This window comes from Oncorhynchus gorbuscha, linkage group LG08 (assembly GCF_021184085.1).
Source record: "Oncorhynchus gorbuscha isolate QuinsamMale2020 ecotype Even-year linkage group LG08, OgorEven_v1.0, whole genome shotgun sequence".
NCBI classification, from domain to species: Eukaryota; Metazoa; Chordata; class Actinopteri; order Salmoniformes; family Salmonidae; genus Oncorhynchus; species Oncorhynchus gorbuscha.
The window spans coordinates 6,698,936-6,720,868 of record NC_060180.1 but is presented as its reverse complement, the minus strand read 5'-3'; the positions used below and the strand labels follow the sequence as shown (position 1 = coordinate 6,720,868).

General features: G+C 45.1%; 1 protein-coding gene across 2 annotated transcripts in view; it reads right to left on the bottom strand.

Annotated features, from left to right (window-relative positions):
* The window catches only part of LOC124041135 (testican-2-like), a 70,175-nt gene that overhangs the window by 2,143 nt on the left and 46,099 nt on the right, over window positions 1-21,933 (bottom strand). For both annotated transcript variants that reach the window (XM_046358346.1, XM_046358345.1), the window contains 7 exons: window positions 13,270-13,384; window positions 10,830-10,932; window positions 9,727-9,838; window positions 9,396-9,533; window positions 8,123-8,341; window positions 6,550-6,612; window positions 1,471-1,608 (listed from right to left, as the gene is read on the bottom strand). In XM_046358346.1, coding sequence (XP_046214302.1) covers window positions 1,471-1,608; window positions 6,550-6,612; window positions 8,123-8,341; window positions 9,396-9,533; window positions 9,727-9,838; window positions 10,830-10,932; window positions 13,270-13,384 — 888 coding nt within the window. The remainder of the gene's footprint in view (window positions 1-1,470; window positions 1,609-6,549; window positions 6,613-8,122; window positions 8,342-9,395; window positions 9,534-9,726; window positions 9,839-10,829; window positions 10,933-13,269; window positions 13,385-21,933) is intronic.

Genomic DNA, 21,933 nt, shown 5'->3' with positions numbered 1-21,933 from the left:
CAAAGATTTGAATGGCACACTGTGTCTGAGGTGGATCTATCTAGATTTCTGATACCAAGAACCAACCAATGAGGTGGATACTTTAGTTTCAAAGCTAGATTTGTTTAAGACTACCAAAGAACCACACTGAGTGAGGTGGATACTTTGTTTCAAAGTTAGATTTGTTTAAGACTACCAAAAGAACACACTGATGAAATGGATACTTTAGTTTCAAAATAGATTTGTTTAAAATGATCAAGAACCACACTTATTATTTTAGGTAAATACTTTAGTTTCAAAGTAGATTTGTTTAGAGACCCCAAGAACCACACTGTGTCTGAGGTGGATACTTTAGTTTCAAAGTAGATTTGTTTAAGATTCAAGAAAACTGAGTCTAGGAATGTTGTTCTGAAATATGAACACTTTGTTACTGGAAATACTGGACAACAGAAATACTGGACATTTTGAACTCTTATCCCAGTCTATGGTCTTGATTTTTCAAAATGACAAGTCTTGGTCTTGATTCAGTTTCAGACCCCTTTCCAGTCTTGGTCTTGATTCAGTTTCAGACCCCTTGTCCCCCTCCCAGTCTTGGTCTTGATTCAGTTTCAGACCCCTTGTCCCCCTCCCAGTCTTGATTCAGTTTCAGACCCCTTGTCCCCCTCCCAGTCTTGGTCTTGATTCAGTTTCAGACCCCTTGTCCCCCTCCCAGTCTTGGTCTTGATTCAGTTTCAGACCCCTTGTCCCCCTCCCAGTCTTGGTCTTGATTCAGTTTCAGACCCCTTGTCCCCCTCCCAGTCTTGGTCTTGATTCAGTTTCAGACCCCTTGTCCCCCTCCCAGTCTTGATTCAGTTTCAGACCCCTTGTCCCCCTCCCCTCCCAGTCTTGGTCTTGATTCAGTTTCAGACCCCTTGTCCCCCTCCCAGTCTTGGTCTTGATTCAGTTTCAGACCCCTTGTCCCCCTCCCAGTCTTGGTCTTGATTCAGTTTCAGACCCCTTGTCCCCCTCCCAGTCTTGGTCTTGATTCAGTTTCAGACCCCTTGTCCCCCTCCCAGTCTTGGTCTTGATTCAGTTTCAGACCCCTTGTCCCCCTCCCAGTCTTGGTCTTGATTCAGTTTCAGACCCCTTGTCCCCCTCCCAGTCTTGGTCTTGATTCAGTTTCAGACCCCTTGTCCCCCTCCCAGTCTTGGTCTTGATTCAGTTTCAGACCCCTTGTCCCCCTCCCAGTCTTGGTCTTGCCCCAGACTCGGTCTCGCTTTAGGTGATCTCGAACACAACACTGCGAATTACTGTAAGTCGTTCTGGAAAAGAGCATCTGCTAAATTACTCAAATGTAAAAATAAAATAAAAATGTATGTGTTGGATTACAGACTGTGTGGGTATCAATACTGATTGTGTGTGGTGGTCTGTAGCCTACTAAGTATGTGAGTTGGGTTCTATACTGAGTGTGTGCCAGGGGGTTTCAGAAATTGAAGCCTGATTGTCTCTTACCACAGTCGGGGTTGCCATGGATTCTGGAACTGGCTAGTTCCCCTCCCTGTTGGTCGACACACCAGCATTCTCCCCTGGCCTGATCACACTGCAGCTTCCTGTAGTATCCATCCTCATTACAGCTAGGGATAAACAAGCCTGACACACACAAAGAGGATTTTACATATGGAGGCACACATGTTTTTAGATAGAATACATATATCAAATCAAATGTTATTTGTCACATTTGCCGAATACAACAGGTGTAGGTAGACCTTACCGTGAAATGTTTACTTACAAGCCCTTAACCAACAATGCAGTTCAACAAATAGAGTTAAGAAAATATTTACTAAATAAACTAAAGTAACACAATAAAATAACAATAACAAGGGTATATACAGGGGTATCAGTACCGAGTCAATGTGCGGGGGTACAGGTTGTTGTTTGTGATGTTAAATTATCATAGCCTACTATGTTACAGTTAAAATAATTAGTGTTTGTATTACAGACTATTAATTATCCTAGGGTTTGATTAATTTAAGAAAACATCTAGTGGTTTGTATTAGAAGATAGGGAAAAAAGCTAATTGTCACATGACTTTAGAAAGGAACTGCAGTTTTGGATCTTGATAGTCAAACAATAGACCTGCAAATCACTGGGATGCTAATAACCCCAAGATGTTGTACAAATAGAGCACCCTTTTCCTCAGCAGTCATTCCTTTCTGAGGAGGTCCCCAAGAAGGAGCTACAATGGAACCTAACTTTGGAACCGAAGTTGGTCCCCTGTGCTTGGAAACAGAATCCTGGTGCATGGGGGCTACACTTACAGAAAATAACGAGATATGGCTAACACATCTTTCTGTAAAGGTACAGAGTACAGTTCGTACTCGTGCTGTCCTCACTGACAGGGTTGTTGGGAGACCACAACCACATCCCGGACGGAAAGCAGATAGCAGTCCGACATGTACTGAACAACATGAAGAAGAGGAGTTTGGAGACCATGGAAAGCACACTGCACGTTTTGGAGTCTGCTACACTGGCCATGTCAGATGCTGTCAGGCATTATTTACCCTCGGAATATAACTTACAAATCAGTATACAGAGGCACAGGCAAAAGAAGACAAGCAGACGCAGGTTCTGGCTACAGTCCCTGGGAACCATGACACGGCAGCTGGTGGTGACAAGGTTGGACCTGCAACTCTCCCCAATCCTGTCATTCCTGAAGTGGATCCAGTCATCCCTCACATGAGGAGCACGACGGGGGGGGGAGGCCCGGCAACCCTCTCCAACCTGGTCATACCTGAGATCTACCATACTACGCATTGTGGAGAGCTGTTTCTTCAGCACGACAGTGGGCCAGATCCAGACAGGATTTGGATCTTCACAACCAAAGACAACTTGGAATTCCTGTGTGACTGTGAGCACTGGTTTGCCAATGGAACATTCAAGAAGGTTCCACCTTCATTCCAGCAGGTGTACACCATCCACGGGATGCTCACATATTCACGGGATATGCGACAGGAGGCTGTGCTTGTAGCAGCCATTAGTATGGATAAGAGCGTCTGCTAAATGACTTAAATGTAATGTAATGTATGCTGCCCGATAAGTCTGAGGTAGGCCTAGGGATAATCATTTACTAGCATATTAATGTTGTTTTAAAGGGATAGTTCACTCTTTAGAAGTTGAGCTTATTTTTTACTTCCCTGTGCTGTGGATATTTCCTCCCAACAGTTTTTACAATTTGTGTTAGCTAGTTATTTAGGAAGGTCCAGAATGAGAATACAAATCTGGCTAGCATTTTTGGAGAACGTATCAATGCTAGTGGAAAACGGTAATTTCAGTGAGTGATGCATTCAAAAGCATAAATTAAGTTCATTTAAAAAATGCAATCTAACAGCCTACCATTTTATTTTTTTGTGTGGACATACAGTTGTGCGTTCCAGGCACTGAAGAAATTGAACCCGGATCTGAAGCCAGAATCCGTCATGACTGACTTCGATGCAGCAGCTCCGTGAAGGCCTTCAAGAAGGTGTCCCGGAGGTTCACAACCGGGGTTGCTTCTTCCATCTGGGACCACACTTCAGACGGCAACTGTCCCGCCGTCCTGAGGTGGCATCAAAGTACCTCAGGGACCCCGACTTTGCCCTCAAGATGCTCCACAAGCTCGCATTTGTCCCGTCCTCTGATGTGATGAGATGTTTAAAGGAGATGGAGGAAACTCTGGTCTTTCAAGACCCAGCGTTGTCCACATTTGTGGCTGACTTCGAGGACACATGGATTGGGCGCCCGTTGGGAAAGGGTCAAAGAAGCCGAAGAAGAGCACTGGAATATTGCAACAAGGTTGATGACAACAGCAAATGAGTGTCTAACATGTTTCTATCTTTTGATTACAGAAATGTGGAACTACTACGATACAGTCCTGAAGGACATGGGGAAGACCAATAACGTCATAAAGGGATGGTTGGTGTCAGTCGTTTGTGGGGCGTCTTACCGATACCACAGTGACACAAACCACAATTTGCCAGTTCCTCGACGCCTTGCAACTACAACAACATAGGAAGTCTGGCGCAGCCGCCAGCAAGAGTGGATGCGACTCGTGGAGGACTACCAGAATAAACCACTTTAGGAGTATCTGAGAGGCATCGCCACCTTCAACAACACTGGAAAATGTCTGCTATGCAACACTTATGAGAACAGAGAGTACGTCTAAACTGTCACACCTCACCATAGCACTGCCCAGGTTCTTACGGTATTGTTAATTCAGGTCCTTTTTTTGTTGTCATTTGCCTTCTTTGTGCTTATTATTTTATATCATTTGGTTGGAGAACCAGGCTATTTGTGAATTATGGTTTTGCTTCATTCATTCTTTTGAGTCAAGAGATACATATTTAAAAAGCATTTGAATTGATGATGTGTTTAGGTTATCATATATACTTAATTGGACTTAGATAAGCAAGTAAGCTATACGTTCTGGCCAACCATCATACCTAATCACGGTCAGTGTAAGTGTCGTACAGCTTAAATGATACTGTATGTATGCAGCATTTGTTTTCTGCAGACAATTTCAAATGTCATAAGCCATGAATACAAAATCCATTTATTGAGAAGGTATAGGATAGAGGAATAACTGTGTAGACAGAACCATAGGAATAGAATGGCAATGTAATTCTAATATTCTATGGTCAGCATACTACTGCTGCACCAAGGGGCTACTGCTGCACCAAGGGGCTACTGCTGCACCAAGGGGCTACTGCTGCACCAAGGGGCCACTGCTGCACCAAGGGGCCACTGCTGCACCAAGGGGCCGCTGCTTCACCAAGGGGCCGCTGCTGCACCAAGGGGCCGCTGCTGCACCAAGGGGCCGCTGCTGCACCAAGGGGCTGGCTAATAACTAGAGAACAAGGACACACGTGCTAAGAATCTGGACTAGTTCTCCTTTACAAGGTTATGGAGACTTAAGCCCTGACACCTTAGAATATATCAGCATCTATCTGTAGGCTATTATAATATAAGATACGCACCACTATTTTATTGGCATCCTACTGAGGATCAGCAAAGGGATGAAATCGGGATAGAATATCATAGGACTTCTATATCTAAGTACATGCAGAATATATGTTAACCCTTTACACTCGTACCTGTATACTGGTTGAAAATGGCAGATTTGGGCACTAATAATCTCCTAAATTGGAACGTAGTGGCTGTACAGTAACATGCTATACAAGACGTCAGAGCTCAGGGTCTCCGCTTCACAGCCCTGTATGGGTTTTGACTGACAGATATTCTGCACTTGAGCACCGTGCAACAAGATGTGCCCTCCATCCCTCACGTTAATTGGACAACTTTTGCCAGAAAAATTAAGTCTGAGTTAGGGAAATGCAGCAAATGATAAAATGACTCGATGCATTTTGAAAGATGAGATGTTGAGGATTATAATAAATACAGCTCTGATGTCATACAAACAAGCCAAACACCCGTGAGTCCAAATGTGTACTTCACATTCTATATCATAAAACTCATGTGATATACAGTGTCAACGTTTATGATCACTATGTTTGATGTACAGTTACAAGATGACACAGCTTCATACCCTGGGTTGTTCTCAACAGAATGAGCCTGTTTGTCTGTTGTGAAGAACATTTTCCAGCGACGACGCCTCTGAATGCTCTCATGACATTCTATGTGCACCAGAATTACAATCTGCTTCTCTGAATTGCCTTGTGAAAGCAATAGAACAAGCTTTAGAACAACCTGACCCAGACTGTGATTTACATTGGACTGTTTTTTCGATTGCGTAAACAACAAAAGTAATTCTGTGATGGTGTGGAAGCAGGGCTGTGTTCCTAATACAACAACTACAAGTGTGTTGCTCTAGTTCCTCAACGGTACAGCTAAGAGAGCTCAAAACAGGCCCCTTATAGTTGAAGACTGAGTCATAAAAGTGCATTGAAATGACTTAGGAACTGTGTACACTTTGGAGAGGTGTGTAGCCACTTGGAGACACCAGTTAGCCCTCTCACTCAGACCCGTGTCATTGTTTTGTCTTATGTTACTGAATATATCCCAGAGTATTTTCAGATTTTGTTATCGACAAACGCGGCGAAAATCGACAGTGTAATGATTGGATCCAGTGTCAGGTGAAAGGTTGTGCTTTGGTCTAAACATTTCCCCATGATCTCCAAACTGATACCTTTTAAATCACTACCATGGTTATGCATATGCTTTTCAGATTTCTTCTGTAAGAAGCATTTAAATGTATTCCTATCCATATAGGACCATTTCCATGAGTGTAAAGGGTTAATGTAAATAATGTTGCATTGGGGCAAATTCAAAATCACATGATTTCACATTACCACATTAAATTAACATTTTAGCAGACGCACTTATTCAGAGCAATTAGGGTTAAGTGCCTTGCTCAAGGGCACATCAGATTCTTCACCTAGTCAGCTCGGAGATTCAAACCAACGACCTTTCAGTTATTGGCCCAACGCTCTTAACCGCTAGGTTACCTGCCATCACGTGATCACGTGAAATTCCGTAAGGGGTTTGCTCACTCAAAGCCCTCATGCACATCTGGGAAATGCAGCACATAATAAATACCCAGTTTGTTCTTGCCTCCCTCCTGGACTTGGATCCTCTCCAGCTCAGCCAGGCAGGGGGGCTCTGAGGGGGAAACACACCAACGCTTCAGCACATCACTTCAATACACACAATTGGCCAAATCATAGAAAATTCAGATATGCGTAGAAAGTCTGTCGAACATTCACACAAATCTCCCATTGAAATGATACATGATTTATATGCCACTTCAAACTACTGTGTTTCTCAGGTTTCATGGGCTCTGGCCAAAAGTAGTGCACTATATAGGGCATATGGTGCCATTTGGGACACATGCAGTGGCTCCAGCCATGGGTCCAGTGGTAAACACAGGTCTTGTCTAGTTTCTGGCCAGCTGCTTGGCTGACAGACACAATCTGCGAGATCTGTGGGAGGAACCATCCTGACAACAAGCTACAGTGATGTTGTTACTGCACCACTGTGGCCAGTTCCCCACCGCTGGGCAACTAAAAAACAACTAGGGGAAGACTTACAGTGATGGACTGCGAGAGGAGGGAGAGGGGAGACGGGAGAGGAGGGAGAGGGGAGAAGAGAGAGGAGAGAAGAGAGAGGGGAGAGACGGGAAAAGAGAGAAGAGAGAAGAGAGAGGGGATAGAGACGAGAGGAGAGACGGGAGAGGAGAGAGAGGAGAAGAGAGGGGATATAAGAGAGGAGAGAGACGGGAGAAGAGAGAGGAAAGAGAGGGGAGAGGGGAGGAGAGAAGAGAGGAGAGAGAGCGGAGAGAGGGGAGAAGAGGGAGGAGAGGGGAGAGAGAAGAGAGGGGAGAGAGGATAGAAGAGAGAGGGGATAGAGACGAGAGGAGAGAGGGGATAGAGACGAGAGGAGAGACGGGAGAGGAGAGAGAGAAGAGAGAGTGGATATAAGAGAGGAGAGAGACGGGAGAAGAGAGAGGAGAGAGAGAGAGATGGGAGAGATGGGAAAAGAGAGAGGAGAGAGACGGGAGAAGAGAGAAGAGAGGGGAGAGACGGGAGAAGAGAGAAGAGAGGGGAGAGACGGGAAAAGAGAGAGGAGTGAAGAGAGAAGAGAGAGGAGAGAAGAGAGACGGGATAGAGACGAGAGGAGAGACGGGAGAGGAGAAGAGAGAGGGGATATAAGAGGAGAGAGACAGGAGAAGAGAGAGGAGAGAAGAGAGAGGAAAGAGAGGGGAGAAGAGAGGAGAGAGGGGAGGAGAGAAGAGAGGAGAGAGCGGAGAAGAGGGAGGAGAGTGTAGAAGGGAGGGAGAAGAGGGGAGAAGAGAGAGAGAAGAGAGAGGAGAGAGAGGGGAGAAGAGAAGGGAGAGCGGAGAGAGGGGAGAAGAGGGAGGAGAGCAGAGAGGGGGGAGAAGAGGGAGGAGAGTGGAGAGAGGGGAGAAGAGGGAGGAGAGGAGAGAGAGGGGAGAAGAGAGCGGAGAGATGGGAGAGAGGGGAGGAGAGCGGAGAGAAGAGAGAGAGGGGAGAAGAGAGAGGAGAGAAGAGAGAGGAGAGCGGAGAGAGGAGAGAGGGGAGAAGAGAGAGAGGGGAGGATAGGAGAGACATCAACAGACACACAAGCACACATTTCCCCAAATTATACTCACTCTGTCTCCAGAAGCAGAGGCACCACTCGGCTGTGGAAACCTTCCCGTCCCTGTAGGAGTCACAGGAGTTGAAGAAGGGTCGGATGCAGACCTCATACTTGTCCAGGTTAATGGCTGCCAGCTCGGCCTGGTCCAGATACTGATCACTGTTGGTGTCCAGCTTAGAGAACATCCAGCCTACAGAGTCCTTACAGCTGACCACTACGCTCCTGTCCAGGACTACAGACAGAGAGGGAGATATGATACACATATAGAGACACACGCATAAGCTGGTAAACATACACATGTTCAGACACACACGCACACACATGCAAGCACACACATGTTGAGATACACACGCACATGCAAGCACACACACACCCACAGTGAATAGGGGAGAGGAGGAATGAGTTATAACCCACACAGACAGATCAAATATTCAGAACAGTGGTAGAGGTCAGGATTATAGTAACTCCAGGAAAATAAATGAGAATATACACAATGTTGCATCTGATATGATGCTGGTCCTATTTAACTCTTCCCTGATGCAGTGCTGGTCTATTAAACTCTTACTTGATTTTCTATTGTTTATGTTATTTTTATTTAACCTTTATTTAACTAGGCAAGTCAGTGCTAACCTTAATGAACTCTTACCTGATGCAGTGCTGGCCCTATGTAACTCTTACCTGATGCAGTGCTGGCCCTATGTAACTATTACTTGATGCAGTGCTGGCCCTATGTAACTCTTACCTGATGCAGTGCTGGCCCTATTGAACTCTTACCTGATGCAGTGCTGGCCCTATTGAACTCTTACCTGGTGCAGTGCTGGCCCTATGTAACTCTTACCTGATGCAGTGCTGGCCCTATTGAACTCTTACCTGATGCAGTGCTGGCCCTATTGAACTCTTACCTGGTGCAGTGCTGGCCCTATGTAACTCTTACCTGATGCAGTGCTGGCCCTATTGAACTCTTACCTGGTGCAGTACTGGCCCTATGTAACTCTTACCTGGTGCAGTGCTGGCCCTATTGAACTCTTACCTGGTGCAGTGCTGGCCCTATGTAACTCTTACCTGATGCAGTGCTGGCCCTATGTAACTCTTACCTGATGCAGTGCTGGCCCTATGTAACTCTTACCTGGTGCAGTACTGGCCCTATGTAACTCTTACCTGGTGCAGTGCTGGCCCTATTGAACTCTTACCTGGTGCAGTGCTGGCCCTATGTAACTCTTACCTGATGCAGTGCTGGCCCTATGTAACTCTTACCTGGTGCAGTGCTGGCCCTATGTAACTCTTACCTGATCCAGAGGTAGCCTTTGCTGTGTTACTGGCTCCAGTCCTGCTGTTGTTGTTCAGCTTGGTGTTGCCCTGCAGCAGCTGGAACCATTCCCTCAGCCTGTCCCCCAGATCAGACAGGTCCTGCCCTGTACAACTCTCTATGGGGGAGGGGGGGAGAAAGAGAAAGAAAGAAAAAGAGAGAGAGAGAGAGAGAGAGAGAGAGAGAGAGAGAGAGAGAGAGAGAGAGAGAGAGAGAGAGAGAGAGAGAGAGAGAGAAAGTTATTGTATAGCACTGCAGTTTGTGTGTGTGTGTGTGTGTGTGTGTGTGTGTGTGTGTGTGTGTGTACTCACCATGCTTGACCTCTGTCTCTTTGGTTGGGGTCGCGGTTGGACAGGGACAAAGACCTGAACACTTCGTAGTCAACTCCTTCCCTGTGAGGCACGCCTGCTGCTCCAGTTTACACTACAACACACACACACACACACACACACACACACACACACACACACACACACACACACACACACACACACACACACACACACACACACACACACACACACACACACACACACACACACACACACACACACACACACACACACCTCTTATCAGGCTATGTATCTCTGTGTTTTGTGTTTATTATCAGTGAATTACAACACGGCTGTAATGTTGTTGTGTCTCTTGGATCTAGAGCTTGTACATAATGCTTCAGACACAGTAAGAAGTTAACAGTGTGGACAGCCTCCAGAGATATACAGATATAGTTAGAGGGTAACAGTGTGGACAGCCTCCAGAGATATACAGATATAGTTAGAGGGTAACAGTGTGGACAGCCTCCAGAGATATACAGATATAGTTAGAGGTTAACAGTGTGGACAGCCTCCAGAGATATACAGATATAGTTAGAGGGTAACAGTGTGGACAGCCTCCAGAGATATACAGATATAGTTAGAGGTTAACAGTGTGGACAGCCTCCAGAGATATACAGACACAGTAAATAGTTAACAGTGTGGACAGCCTCCAGAGATATACAGATATAGTTAGAGGGTAACAGTGTGGACAGCCTCCAGAGATATACAGATATAGTTAGAGGTTAACAGTGTGGACAGCCTCCAGAGATATACAGATATAGTTAGAGGTTAACAGTGTGGACAGCCTCCAGAGATATACAGATATAGTTAGAGGGTAACAGTGTGGACAGCCTCCATAGATATAGACAACACAAAGACAAAGGGCTGTGATAAATAGCAACTGAGGACCAGAGAGTTGTTGTGGTGAAGCATCTCTCCCATGTGTTTCTATTGATTTATGCTTTATCTTCTCTGACATTGTTGAGAATGATGTGTTGAAAAGGGAAATTAAATGACTATGTTCAATTCATATAAAGGCTCATTTGAGATAAATATAAGAAAATTGTGACTTGTCACTGTGTGTGTGTGTGTGTGTGTACCTGGGAGGCGTAGTTGTGTCCGTCAGAGCCACACACAGGACCAGATGAGAAAGGACAGGGCTGACATCCTCCTTCAGGAGACCTCAGGGCAGGCTGCTTCAGTCTATAGAGCGTGCGCGCATAAACACACGCACCACGCGCACACACCGCACACGCACCACACACCCAGTATTTGAGCAGGCTGCTTTACTTAAGACACAGAGGACAAAGAGGTTCTGCTTCCAATGGCTTGGTGGCAGCAGTAATGTATACTGAACGAAAATATAAATGCAACATACAACAATTACTGAGTTACAGTTCATATAAGGAAATCAATCAATTGAAATAAATGAATTAGGCCCTAATCTGTGGATTTCATATGACTGGGCAGGGTCACAGCCATGGGTGGGCCTGGCTCCCAAGTGGGTGGGCCTGGGAGGGCAGTAAACACAACAGAGGCTACCTCTGGATCAGGTAAGAGGTAGATGGTACAGGTTCAGAGTCTGTGATCTAGTAGTAACACCCACTGGGGAGATAGGCCCAGCCAATCAGAATGAGTTTTCCCCACAAAAGGGCTTTATTACAGACAGAAATACTCCTACATTTCACCAGCTGTCCGGGTCGCTGGTCTCAGATGATCTCGTAAGTGAAGAAACCAGATATTGAAGTCGTGGGCTGGCGTGGTTACACATTGTCTGCGGTTGTGAGGCCAGTTGGACAAACTGCCACATTCTCTAAAATGATGAATTGGCATGCTGACTGTAGGAATGTCCTCCAGAGCTGTTGCCAGAGAATGTAATGTTAATTGCTCTACCATAACTGAGGCGGCTTATGGTAGAGAAATTAACATGAAATACACTGGCAACAGCTCTGGTGGACATTCCTGCAGTCAGCATGGCAATTGCACACTCCCTCAATACTTGAGACATCTGTGGCATTATGTTGTGTGTCAAAACTGCAGATTTTAGAGTGGCCTTTTATTGTCCCCAGCACAAGGTGCACCTGTGTAATGATCCTGTTGTTTAACTTCTTAGTGACAGGGGGCAGTATTTTCACATCCGGATGAAATGCATGCCCAAATTCAACTGCCTGCTACTCATCCCCAGAAGATAATATATGCATATTATTAGTAGATTTGGATCGAAAACACTGAAGTTTCTAAAACTGTTTGAATCATGTCTGTGAGTATAACATAACTTTTTTTGCAGGTGAAACCCAGAGGATAAACCATTCAAAAAAATGTTTTTGAGGTCACTCTCTTTTCAACGAGTTTTCATTGGGAATCCAGATTTCTAAGGGACCTTCGCTTCCACTGGATGTCACCACTGGATGTCACCAGTCTTTAGAAATTGGTTGAGGTTTTTCCTTTGTGTAATGAAGAAGTATGGCCATCTTGAACGAGGGTAACTTGAAGTGTACTGTTAGAGGCGCGTGTCCAGAAAGCATGCTACAGTTTGTTTTCCTCCTGTATTGAACACAGATCATCTCGTCTTCAATTTTATTGATTATTTACATTAAAAAATACCTAAAGTTGTATTACAAAAGTAGTTTGAAATGTGTTGGCAAAGTTTACAGGTAACTTTTGAGATATTTTGTAGTCACGGTGCGCAAGTTGGAACCGGTGGTTTTCGGGATCAAACTCGCCAAATAAATTGACATTTTTGATATATATCGATGGAATTAATCGAACAAAAAGACGCTAGCGTCCCACATATCCCAGAGAGGGTAATCCGCTTCTTGATATGCCACACCTGTCAGGTGGATCTTGGTAAAGGAGAAATGCTTACTAACAGGGATGTAAACAAATTTCTGCACAAAATTTGAGAACATTTCTGGGATCTTTTATTTCAGCTCATGAAACATGGGACCAACACTTGACATGTTTCATTTATATTTTTGTTCAATGTTCTTCACACTAGCAACATTACAGTGAATTGTGTTGGGAACATCAGTTTGTCTTCGATATTCACCTCAGAATAAATCTATATATTTTTATTCTTTTTTGTGAAAGCTTGTGTTGTGATAATGTAGTTTGATGGAGGTTTTCTACCTGTTAACACATCCACAGACATGTCCTGAGGATCCATCCACAGGATCCTATCACAACAACCACAGGGTATTTATAGAGCTAGCGACGGACAGTACCAGTACACCTACAGGTGTTTAATCATCTGTCTGCAGCACAGGAGGTTGGTGGCTCCTTAATTGGGGAGGACGGGCTCGTGGTAATGGCTGGAGCGTCACTCCGTTCCAGCCATTATTATGAGCCGTCCTCCCCTCAGCAGCCTCCTGTGGTCTGCAACACAGCAGTATAATTAAACATCAAGCTGTAATGAGGGAGAGATTAATTAAGAAAACACACTTTAGGGAGCTAACCGTAGAAAAATAATTTAATTCACTAACCTTCGCAACCTTAGAATTACCATTGAATGGGGTGTGAGACCAATCTACACACACTCACCTGTGCTCGAGCTTCTTGCGGTTGACACACACAGCCCTCTGGTATCCCTGGGCGATACACACCTTGTTTCGGCTACACTTCACCTTCTGACAGGGGTCTTTGGTGGTGTCAACATCTGTGTAAAGACAAGGAGATGTCATTTCCATCGCTATTCACATGGCCGTAACACATCTGGACAAGAGGAACACTTGTGAGAATGCTGTTCATTGACTACAGTTCAGCATTCAACACTATTGTTTCCTCCAAGCTCAGAGCCCTGGGTCTGGACATCACCCTCTGCAACTGCATCCTGGACTTCCTGATGGGCACACTCTTAGAAAAAAGGGTTCCAAAACAGTTCTGTGGCTGTCCCCATAGAAGAAACCTTTTTGGTTCCGGGTAGAACTCTGTGGAAATGGTTATACATGGAACCCAAAAGTGTTCTATCTGGAACCAAAAGGGTTCAAAGGGTTCTCTTATGGGGACAGCTGAAGAACAATTTTTGGTTCTAGACTGCGTGGCTTTGCACGACCCCAACTCCATCATCAGGTTGCACTCACACCTGCTGCACTCACACCTGCTTGCTGCCATTCCTGAACAAGCTCTGTACTGGTGGTGCCCCGATCCCGCAGCTGAATCAACTTTAGGAGACGGTCCTGGCGCTTGCTGGTCTTTCTCAGGAACCCTGAAGCCTTCTTCACAACAATTGAACTGCTCTCCTTGAAGTTCTTGATGATCCGATAAATGGTTGATTTAGGTCCAATCTTACTGGCAGCAATATCCTTGCCAGTGAAGCCCTTTTTGTGCAAAGCAATGATGACGGCAGGTGTTTCCTTGCAGGTAACCATGGTTGACAGAGGAAGCACAATGATGTCCTCGTCAACACTCACACCTGTGTTAACGAGAGAATCACTAACATGATGTCAGCTGGTCCTTTTGTGGCAGGGCTGAAATGCAGTGGAAAAGTTTTTGGGGGATTCAGTTCATTTGCATGGCAAAGAGGGACTTTGCAATTAATTGCAATTCATCTGATCACTCTTCATAACATTATGGAGTATATGCAAATTGCCATCATAGAAACTGAGGCAGCAGACTTTGTGAAAATGTTTATTTGTGTCATTCTCAAAACTTTTGGCCACGACTGTATATGTAAATACAAGATTAAATCAAGAATAGTCTGATGGGTGACAATATTAGCCTATCACTTGTGAATGATATATTATCACTTGTGATAAGAAACAATGCCTTTTTTGCAACTTTTTCTAATCATAGTCGCACACTTCATGTGGCCAAGCCCATAGGCCTATATGTTTTGGTAAAGTTTGTATCACAACTAAAGTAGCCAAATAACACATGAATCCACTTTACAAGGGGTGTAGAGCCTAACTGGTATTCATAAGCAGTATGTGAGTTTCAAGTTTGGGGAAGATAATTTTCACCATAAAAATGCACCTTTATAATAAAAGCATTACGTGCATCATTGCATTTGTGGTCACTTTTGATAACGGTGTGGAACATTCACACTTATAGCCAATGGAACATTCACACTTATAGCCTACTAACATGTGCGCATGCTACACTTATAATGTGAAGAAAGAGCCTAATAGTTTATCAACATTTTAAACTAAATTTTCTGATCTGTTGCGTCAGCCACATTGCGTAAAAAAACTTTTTTGATGCTAGTGGTTGTATTTATTTGGGATCTATCGCATCCCACAACTGTCCCAGACTATGTTTGGAATATTTATTTCTCGTACAGAATAGCATAGGTCATGGAGGATAGTAGATTGACATAGGCTAGTGCTTTTGCTGTTCGTTAGGCCTCCTCATCTTGTTGGCTGACGAAAAGTAAATTTGGAAAGTTATCCAATATCTTCAATATGTACAAGTCACCCACAACACCACTCCCATCCAAAACACCACTCCCGTCCACCTACATGTATCAGGGAACCACAACGAGGCTATCCAGTTCCCGCTCATCAAGTCCCCTCTGATTCCCGTGGTATTGGGATTCTCCTGGCTCCAACGACCCAATCCCTTCATTAACTGGTCTACTGGTGTCATCATGGGCTGGAGCCCATTCTGCCACGCCCATTGCCTGAAGTCAGCCCAACCTGCCCCGGGACGTCTTCCTGTGGGCTCGGAAGGTGCCCGACCTCTTCCCCATTCCCGCGGACCAGGACCTCCGGGAGGTGTTCAGCAAGGCCCGGACCATGTCGCTTCCGCCGCACCGACCCTATGACTGCGGGATTGACCTTCTCCCTAGCACAACGCCGCCCTGGGGACGTCTGTACTCTGTCGGGACCGGAGACCAAGGCTATGGATACCTACATTGGGGACTCCCTAGCTAGGATTTATCCATCACTCTTCCTCTCATGCCGGCGTAGGATTCGTCTTTGTGGAGAAAAAGGACAAGACCCTGCTCCTGTGCATTGACTACTGGGGACTCAATGACATTACTGCTACTACTCATCTTCTCGCCTTCGAGCCACTCCAGGGAGCCACTGTTTTCCAAGCTGGATCTACGGAACGCCTACCACTTGGTGCAGATACGAGAGGGAGACGAGTGGAAGACCGCCTTCAACATGGCCAGTGGCCACTACGAGTATCTGGTCATGCCCTTTGGCCTCATCAACGCCCCTGTGGTGTTCCAGGCTCTTACACTTTTTGTCATTTCCCCAAGGTGTCTGCAGCATTGTGACGTATTTGTAGGCATATCATTGGAAGATTGACCATAAGACACTTCACATTTACCAGGTGGTTGCTTGGTGTCCTCCATCGCAATTATTGCGTAATCTCCAGCTGCAGTACTTTTCCGTTTGCTACTGAGGAGAAACCCAACTGCCACGAATGATTTATCATCGAATAGATATGTGAAAAACACCTTGAGGATTAATTCTAAACAACGTTTGCCATGTTTCTGTCGATATTATGGAGTTAATTTGGAAAAAAGTTTGCCGTTGTAATGACTGAATTTTCGTTTTTTTTTCTTAGCCAAACGTGATGAACAAAACAGAGCGAGTTCTCCTACACAAATCATCTTTTTGGAAAAATGAACATTTGCTATCTAACTGAGTCTCCTCATTGAAAACATCCAAAGTTCTTCAAAGGTAAATGATTTTATTTGAATGGTTTTCTTATTTTTGTGAAAATGTTGCCTGCTGAATGCTAGGCTTAATGCTATGCTAGCTATCAATACTCTTACACAAATGCTTGTGTAGCTATGGTTGAAAAGCATATTTTGAAAATCTGAGATGACAGTGTTGTTAACAAAAGGCTAAGCTTGTGAGTGAATATATTTCTTTCATTTCATTTGCGATTTTCATGAATAGTTAACGTTGCGTTATGGTAATGAGCTTGAGGATATGATTACGCTCCCGGATACGGGATTGCTTGATGCTAGAGGTTAAACTGGTTCGTCTTCGTCTACATCCTCGTCTTCTCCCACTCCCCTCAGGAACACGTGCTCCACGTCCGGCAGGTCCTTCAATGCCTTCTGGAGAATCAGCTGTTTGTGAAGGCGGAGAAGTATGAGTTCCATCGCTCCACCATAGTTTTTCTGGGTTACATCATCTCTGCTGGGAGTGTCCAGATGGATCCCAGGAAGGTGAGAGCAATGATGGATTGGTCTCAGCCTACGTCCAGGGTGGAGCTGCAATGTTTCTTGGTGTTCACCAATTTCTATTTCCACTTAATCCTGGGTTGCTGAACCCTGGCTTCCCCAGTCAGCACTCATCTCGCCCAATGTTCCATTCATGTGGTCCCCAGCTGCGGAACGAGGATTCTGGGACCTCAAACATCGCTTCAACACTTCTCCCATCCTGGTTCATCCGGACCCATCTCGTCAGTTCGTGGTGGAGTCCGATGCTTCAGACATCGGGGTGGGGGCTGTCCTATCCCAGTGTTCTGCCTTTGACTTCAAGCTACATCCCTACATCTTATTTTCCCATCGCCTCAATGCCACGGAAAGAAACTACGATGTGGGGAATCGGGAGCTTCTCGTGGTGAAGATGTCGTTGGAAGAATGGAGGCACTGGCTGGAGCGAGCGGAACATCCTTTCATCTACCATGGTCCCGGCCGTGTCCTCATTCATCGCTGCTTGCACAGTTTATGCACAGAACAAGACTCCTCTGCAAGCTCCGGCTGGTCTACTCCAACCTCTGCCTGTCCCCCACCGTCCCTGGTCTCACATCTCCCTGGACTTTGTCACAGGTCTTCCCCTGTCTGAAGGCAACACTGCCATCCTGACCATGGTGGATCGGTTCCCCAAAGCCGCCCACTTCATTGCTCTCTCCAAACTACTCTATGCCAAAGAGACGGCCCAGGTCATGGTGCAGCATGTCTTCCGGATGGATCCATGGACTGCCTGTGGAAATGGTCTCTGACCGGGGTCCTCAGTTCTCATCCCAATTCTGGAAGGTGTTCTGCACCCTCACTTGGTCGTCGGCCAGCCTGTCCTCTGGGTTCCACCCCCATTCCATTGGCCAGTCGGAGCAAGCCAACCAGGACCTCGAGACCACCCTGTGCTGCCTGGTCGCAGCCAACCGAACCACTTGGAGCCAGCAGCTTTTGTGGGTTGAATATGTCCGCAACACTCTTCCCTGCTCTGCCACGGGCCTATCTTCCTTCGAGGGTCCCCTGGAGTATCAGTCCCCGCTCTTCCCTAAGCAGGAAGAGGAGGTCGGCATCCCTTCTGCCCAGATGTTTGTCCGCCGCTGTCATCGTACCTGGAGGAGAGCCCGGTCGGCCCTCCTCAAGAACACCTCCAGGTATCGACGACAAGCAGATCGCTATCATACCCCGGCTCCCTGGTATCATCTCGGGCAGAAGGTATGGAGTCTCGCAAACCTTCCCCCCGGTTTATCAGCCCTTTTTCCCATCTCCAAGGTCATTAGTCCCTCTGCTGTTCATCTTCTGTTGCCCCGTATCTTTTGTATACACCCCACCTTTCATGTATCCCGTATCAAGCCTGTGTCTCACCGTTCCTTGTCTTCCATTTCCACCCCTCCTCCCCGCGTCGTCGATGGCTATCCGGCATACACGATGAGACGCCTCCTGAGGGTTCGACCCTGGGGCAGGGGTTTCCAGTGCCTGGTTGACTGGGAGGGTTATGGCCCGGAGGAGAGGTGCTGGGTCCCCGCTAGAGACATCCTGGACCCAGCCCTCATCGCCGACTTCCACCGCTGTCACCCCAGTCAACCAGGTATGTGCCCAGGTAGAGAGGGGGGGGGGGGTACTGTCACACCCTGATCTGTTTCACCTATCTTTGTGCTTGTCTCCACCCTCCCCAGGTGTCGCCCATCTTCCCCATTAACCTGTGTACTTATACTTGTGTTTTCTGTTTGTCTATTGACAGTTAATCTTGTTTGTCAAGCTTACCAGCATTGTCCTGTCAGCTCCTGTCATTTCCCAGCTTCTCTTTTTCTCACCCTCCTGGTTTTTGACCCTTGCCTGTCCTGACCCTGAACCCACCTGCCTGACCACTCTGCCTGCCGTCCTGTACCTTTGCCCCTATATGGATTTCCGACCTCTGCCTGACCTGACCCTGAGCCTGCCGTCCTGTACCTTTGCCTCTGTTGCTGTAATAAACATTGTTACTTTGACACGGTCTGCATCTGGGTCTTACCTTATCCTGATAGACTTATGAAGTGTGTACAGCCTGCGCAAAAAAAACAAAGCAGAGCTCATACCTTTCAATACCTTTCCCCCAAAATGTTTTACTGAGGAGTGGCTTCCATCTGGCCACACTACCATAAAGGCCTGATTGATGGAGTACTGCATAGAGTGTTGACCTTCTGGAAGGTTCTCCCATCTCCCCAGAGGAACTCTGGAGCTCTGTCAGAGTGACCATCGGGTTCTTGGTCACCTCCCTGATCAAGGCCCTTCTCCCCCGATTGCTCAGTTTGACTGGGCAGCCAGCTCTAGGAAGAGTCTTAGTGGTTCCAAACTTTTTCAATTTAAGAATAATGGAGGCCACTGTGTTCTTGGGGACCTTCAATGCTGCAGAAATGTTTTGGTACCCTTCCCCAGATCTGTGCCTGGACACAATCCTGTCTCAGAGCTCAACGGACAATTTCTTCGACCTCATGGCTTGGCATTTGCTCTGACGTGCAATGTCAACTGTGGAACCTTATATAGACAGGTGTGTGCCTTTCCAAATTATGTCCAATCAATTGAATTTACCACAGGTGGACTCCAATCAAGTTGTAGAATAATCTCAAGGATGATCAATGGAAACAGGATGCACCGGAGCTCAATTTCGAGTCTCATAGCAAAGGGTCTGAATACTTATGTAAATAAGGTATTTCTGTTTTTTATTTTGAATACATTTGCAAAGATGTCTAAAATCCTGTTTTTACTTTGTAATTATGGGGTATTGTGTGTAGATTGTTGAGTAAAAAAAATATTTAATCCATTTTAGAATAAGGCTGTAAATTAACAAAAATGTACTGTACATAAACTACTCATCATACAAAAGACATTTGCAAGACTAGCCACATCCTCTAATTACCTGGCTCCATCTGCACATTTTTTAAAGAAACAAAGTATCTTATGTATTTACCACAGCAATGCATGCCAATTATGCACTTCCATCTACAAATACTCATACCTCACAGACAGTTTACCTAAACTCTTCAATGGATTCTTCCAGGTTCATTCTGAAATCCATTTATGTACCACAAGACACTGTGATAACCTTCACCATCCCTACTGCAGCACCTCATAGCCGCACCTCATAATTCTCTATCAGATAGAGGTACCATACTCTGGAATTCTTATCTTTGCATTGTCAAAACCTCACCATCCCTCAATAACTTCAAGCGAAGACTTGGGGTCAGCCTGATGAACCAAACTACCCAATAACCCCATCCATGTAACGCTCACACGCACACACACGTTTTTTTCTTCTATACTGAGTATATTATGTACAATTATAATTAATATGCTTCTTTTGACTGAATTAACTATTTTTTTTGCACATAGATTTGTGGTGTAGTTTTCATATCGGCCCTTTTAGGATTCCAACCTCACCTGCACACCGTTTTACCAGTTTATATCTGCACTGTTTTGTCTTTCACTTCTTTTCTTTAGTGCGAATAAATAAAACCTAAACTTTCCACCATATAGCCTTTCACATGCACATCACTATTCAGTCGTTAGCCAGACAATTAGCATTCAAATGTCAGATTATGGTAGTGTGCCGTTCTACAAAACTACCTTGTTTGGTGAACAATGTCTGAGGTTTGAGTATTTAGCCAAACAATAAGCATAAGATGTTGGTAGTCCAAACTGTTGACTGTGACTCTTACCTGTGTGTAAGAGGTGTGTTATGCCCAGGTGTGAAGGCCCAGGCAGCCTTGTAAATAATAAATGTGCTCTTCATTGAAATGCCAGGTTAAATAATGGAGCATGTGATGGAGGTTAAAGTGTGTGGTAAGAGATACAGAAAGGAACTAACAATGATAATGAACATTTAAAAGCAACTTTATTTACCCTCAACTCAAAATATAGCCACAATATTAAATAAAAATGGCAAGTAAAAAGTCTATAAAAAGTATTAGTTTACAACTTTGTCAGTGGAAATACACTCCACTACTGAAGATCTTCTGCAAACAGTCTTTAAACACAATTCCTAGTGCATCTCTTGCAGAATGAATAGCCTTTCTGGAACAATCTCTTGCAGGCAGTATTAGGTCAACCTAACCTTTTGAAACATGGCTTCCAACATTCTCCATCAATATCCTTGTTGTTTATGCTTATTAATACATACCATTAAATGGATAGTAAAATGTGGTTAAAAAGGGTTTCTCTGTTGAAGAGAGTCGAAGGGGCAAGAGGCCACAGTGTTGAAAAAGACATGGCGATGGATGCATTACAACCAGTTACTAATGTTTAAAGTCAATCAAGTGTTCTGCATACAATCATTGTGAAGGTGAATTATGTAGTATTTATAGTCACAGTGATTGATTATACAGCATAAGTGTCTAAGAAGTTGGACATCATATCTACAGCCGAGAAGTTTTTGGGGCAACAAGACTTCATGGCAGAAGTAGTGCAAGGACTACTGTTGCTAGGAAATGTCCTTCTGACCTGATTAGAATTGTTTTGGGGTTTTTTTTCTCACAGAAAAGCAGGTTGATTTTGTTCAGTTAATTTATCTTTTGATAGTTTGTCTGATATTTCATTTATTTGATCCTTATTACCCAGCCGCACATCCAATTGTTGCAAACACCTTTACACCATAGAAGAAAGAAAACTCCACAGACACCAGGCCTTCCACAGAATGAGTTTGACACCCCTGGTTCAGAGCATCTGCTCATGGAGCAGATCAAACAATGCCTATTACAGAGCCACACTGCTCAGGTGCAGGGGCAGGACCTTCAAGGGGCTGCGCTCTCTCAATGTGGGCGTGTTCTTTTGTTTTCAGCTTCTTCAGAGTCTAATGGTGGAGAGCAAACAAGCTTTTTACTGTAGGTGCATTACCGCATAAGAATGTTCAAACAGAGGTTGTGTTGCATTGAGCATGTGGCTAAAGTTAATACCTCCTCTGTAGGTTTCTATCAGATGCATGGGGAGGAGGGACATTTTTTTCTTCATGAGTAAGGTAAGGTATATTGATTTCGTACTATTCCCTCTGCTATTTGTGGTCAAACTGGTTTCAATTGCTGAGATGTCTACACCAG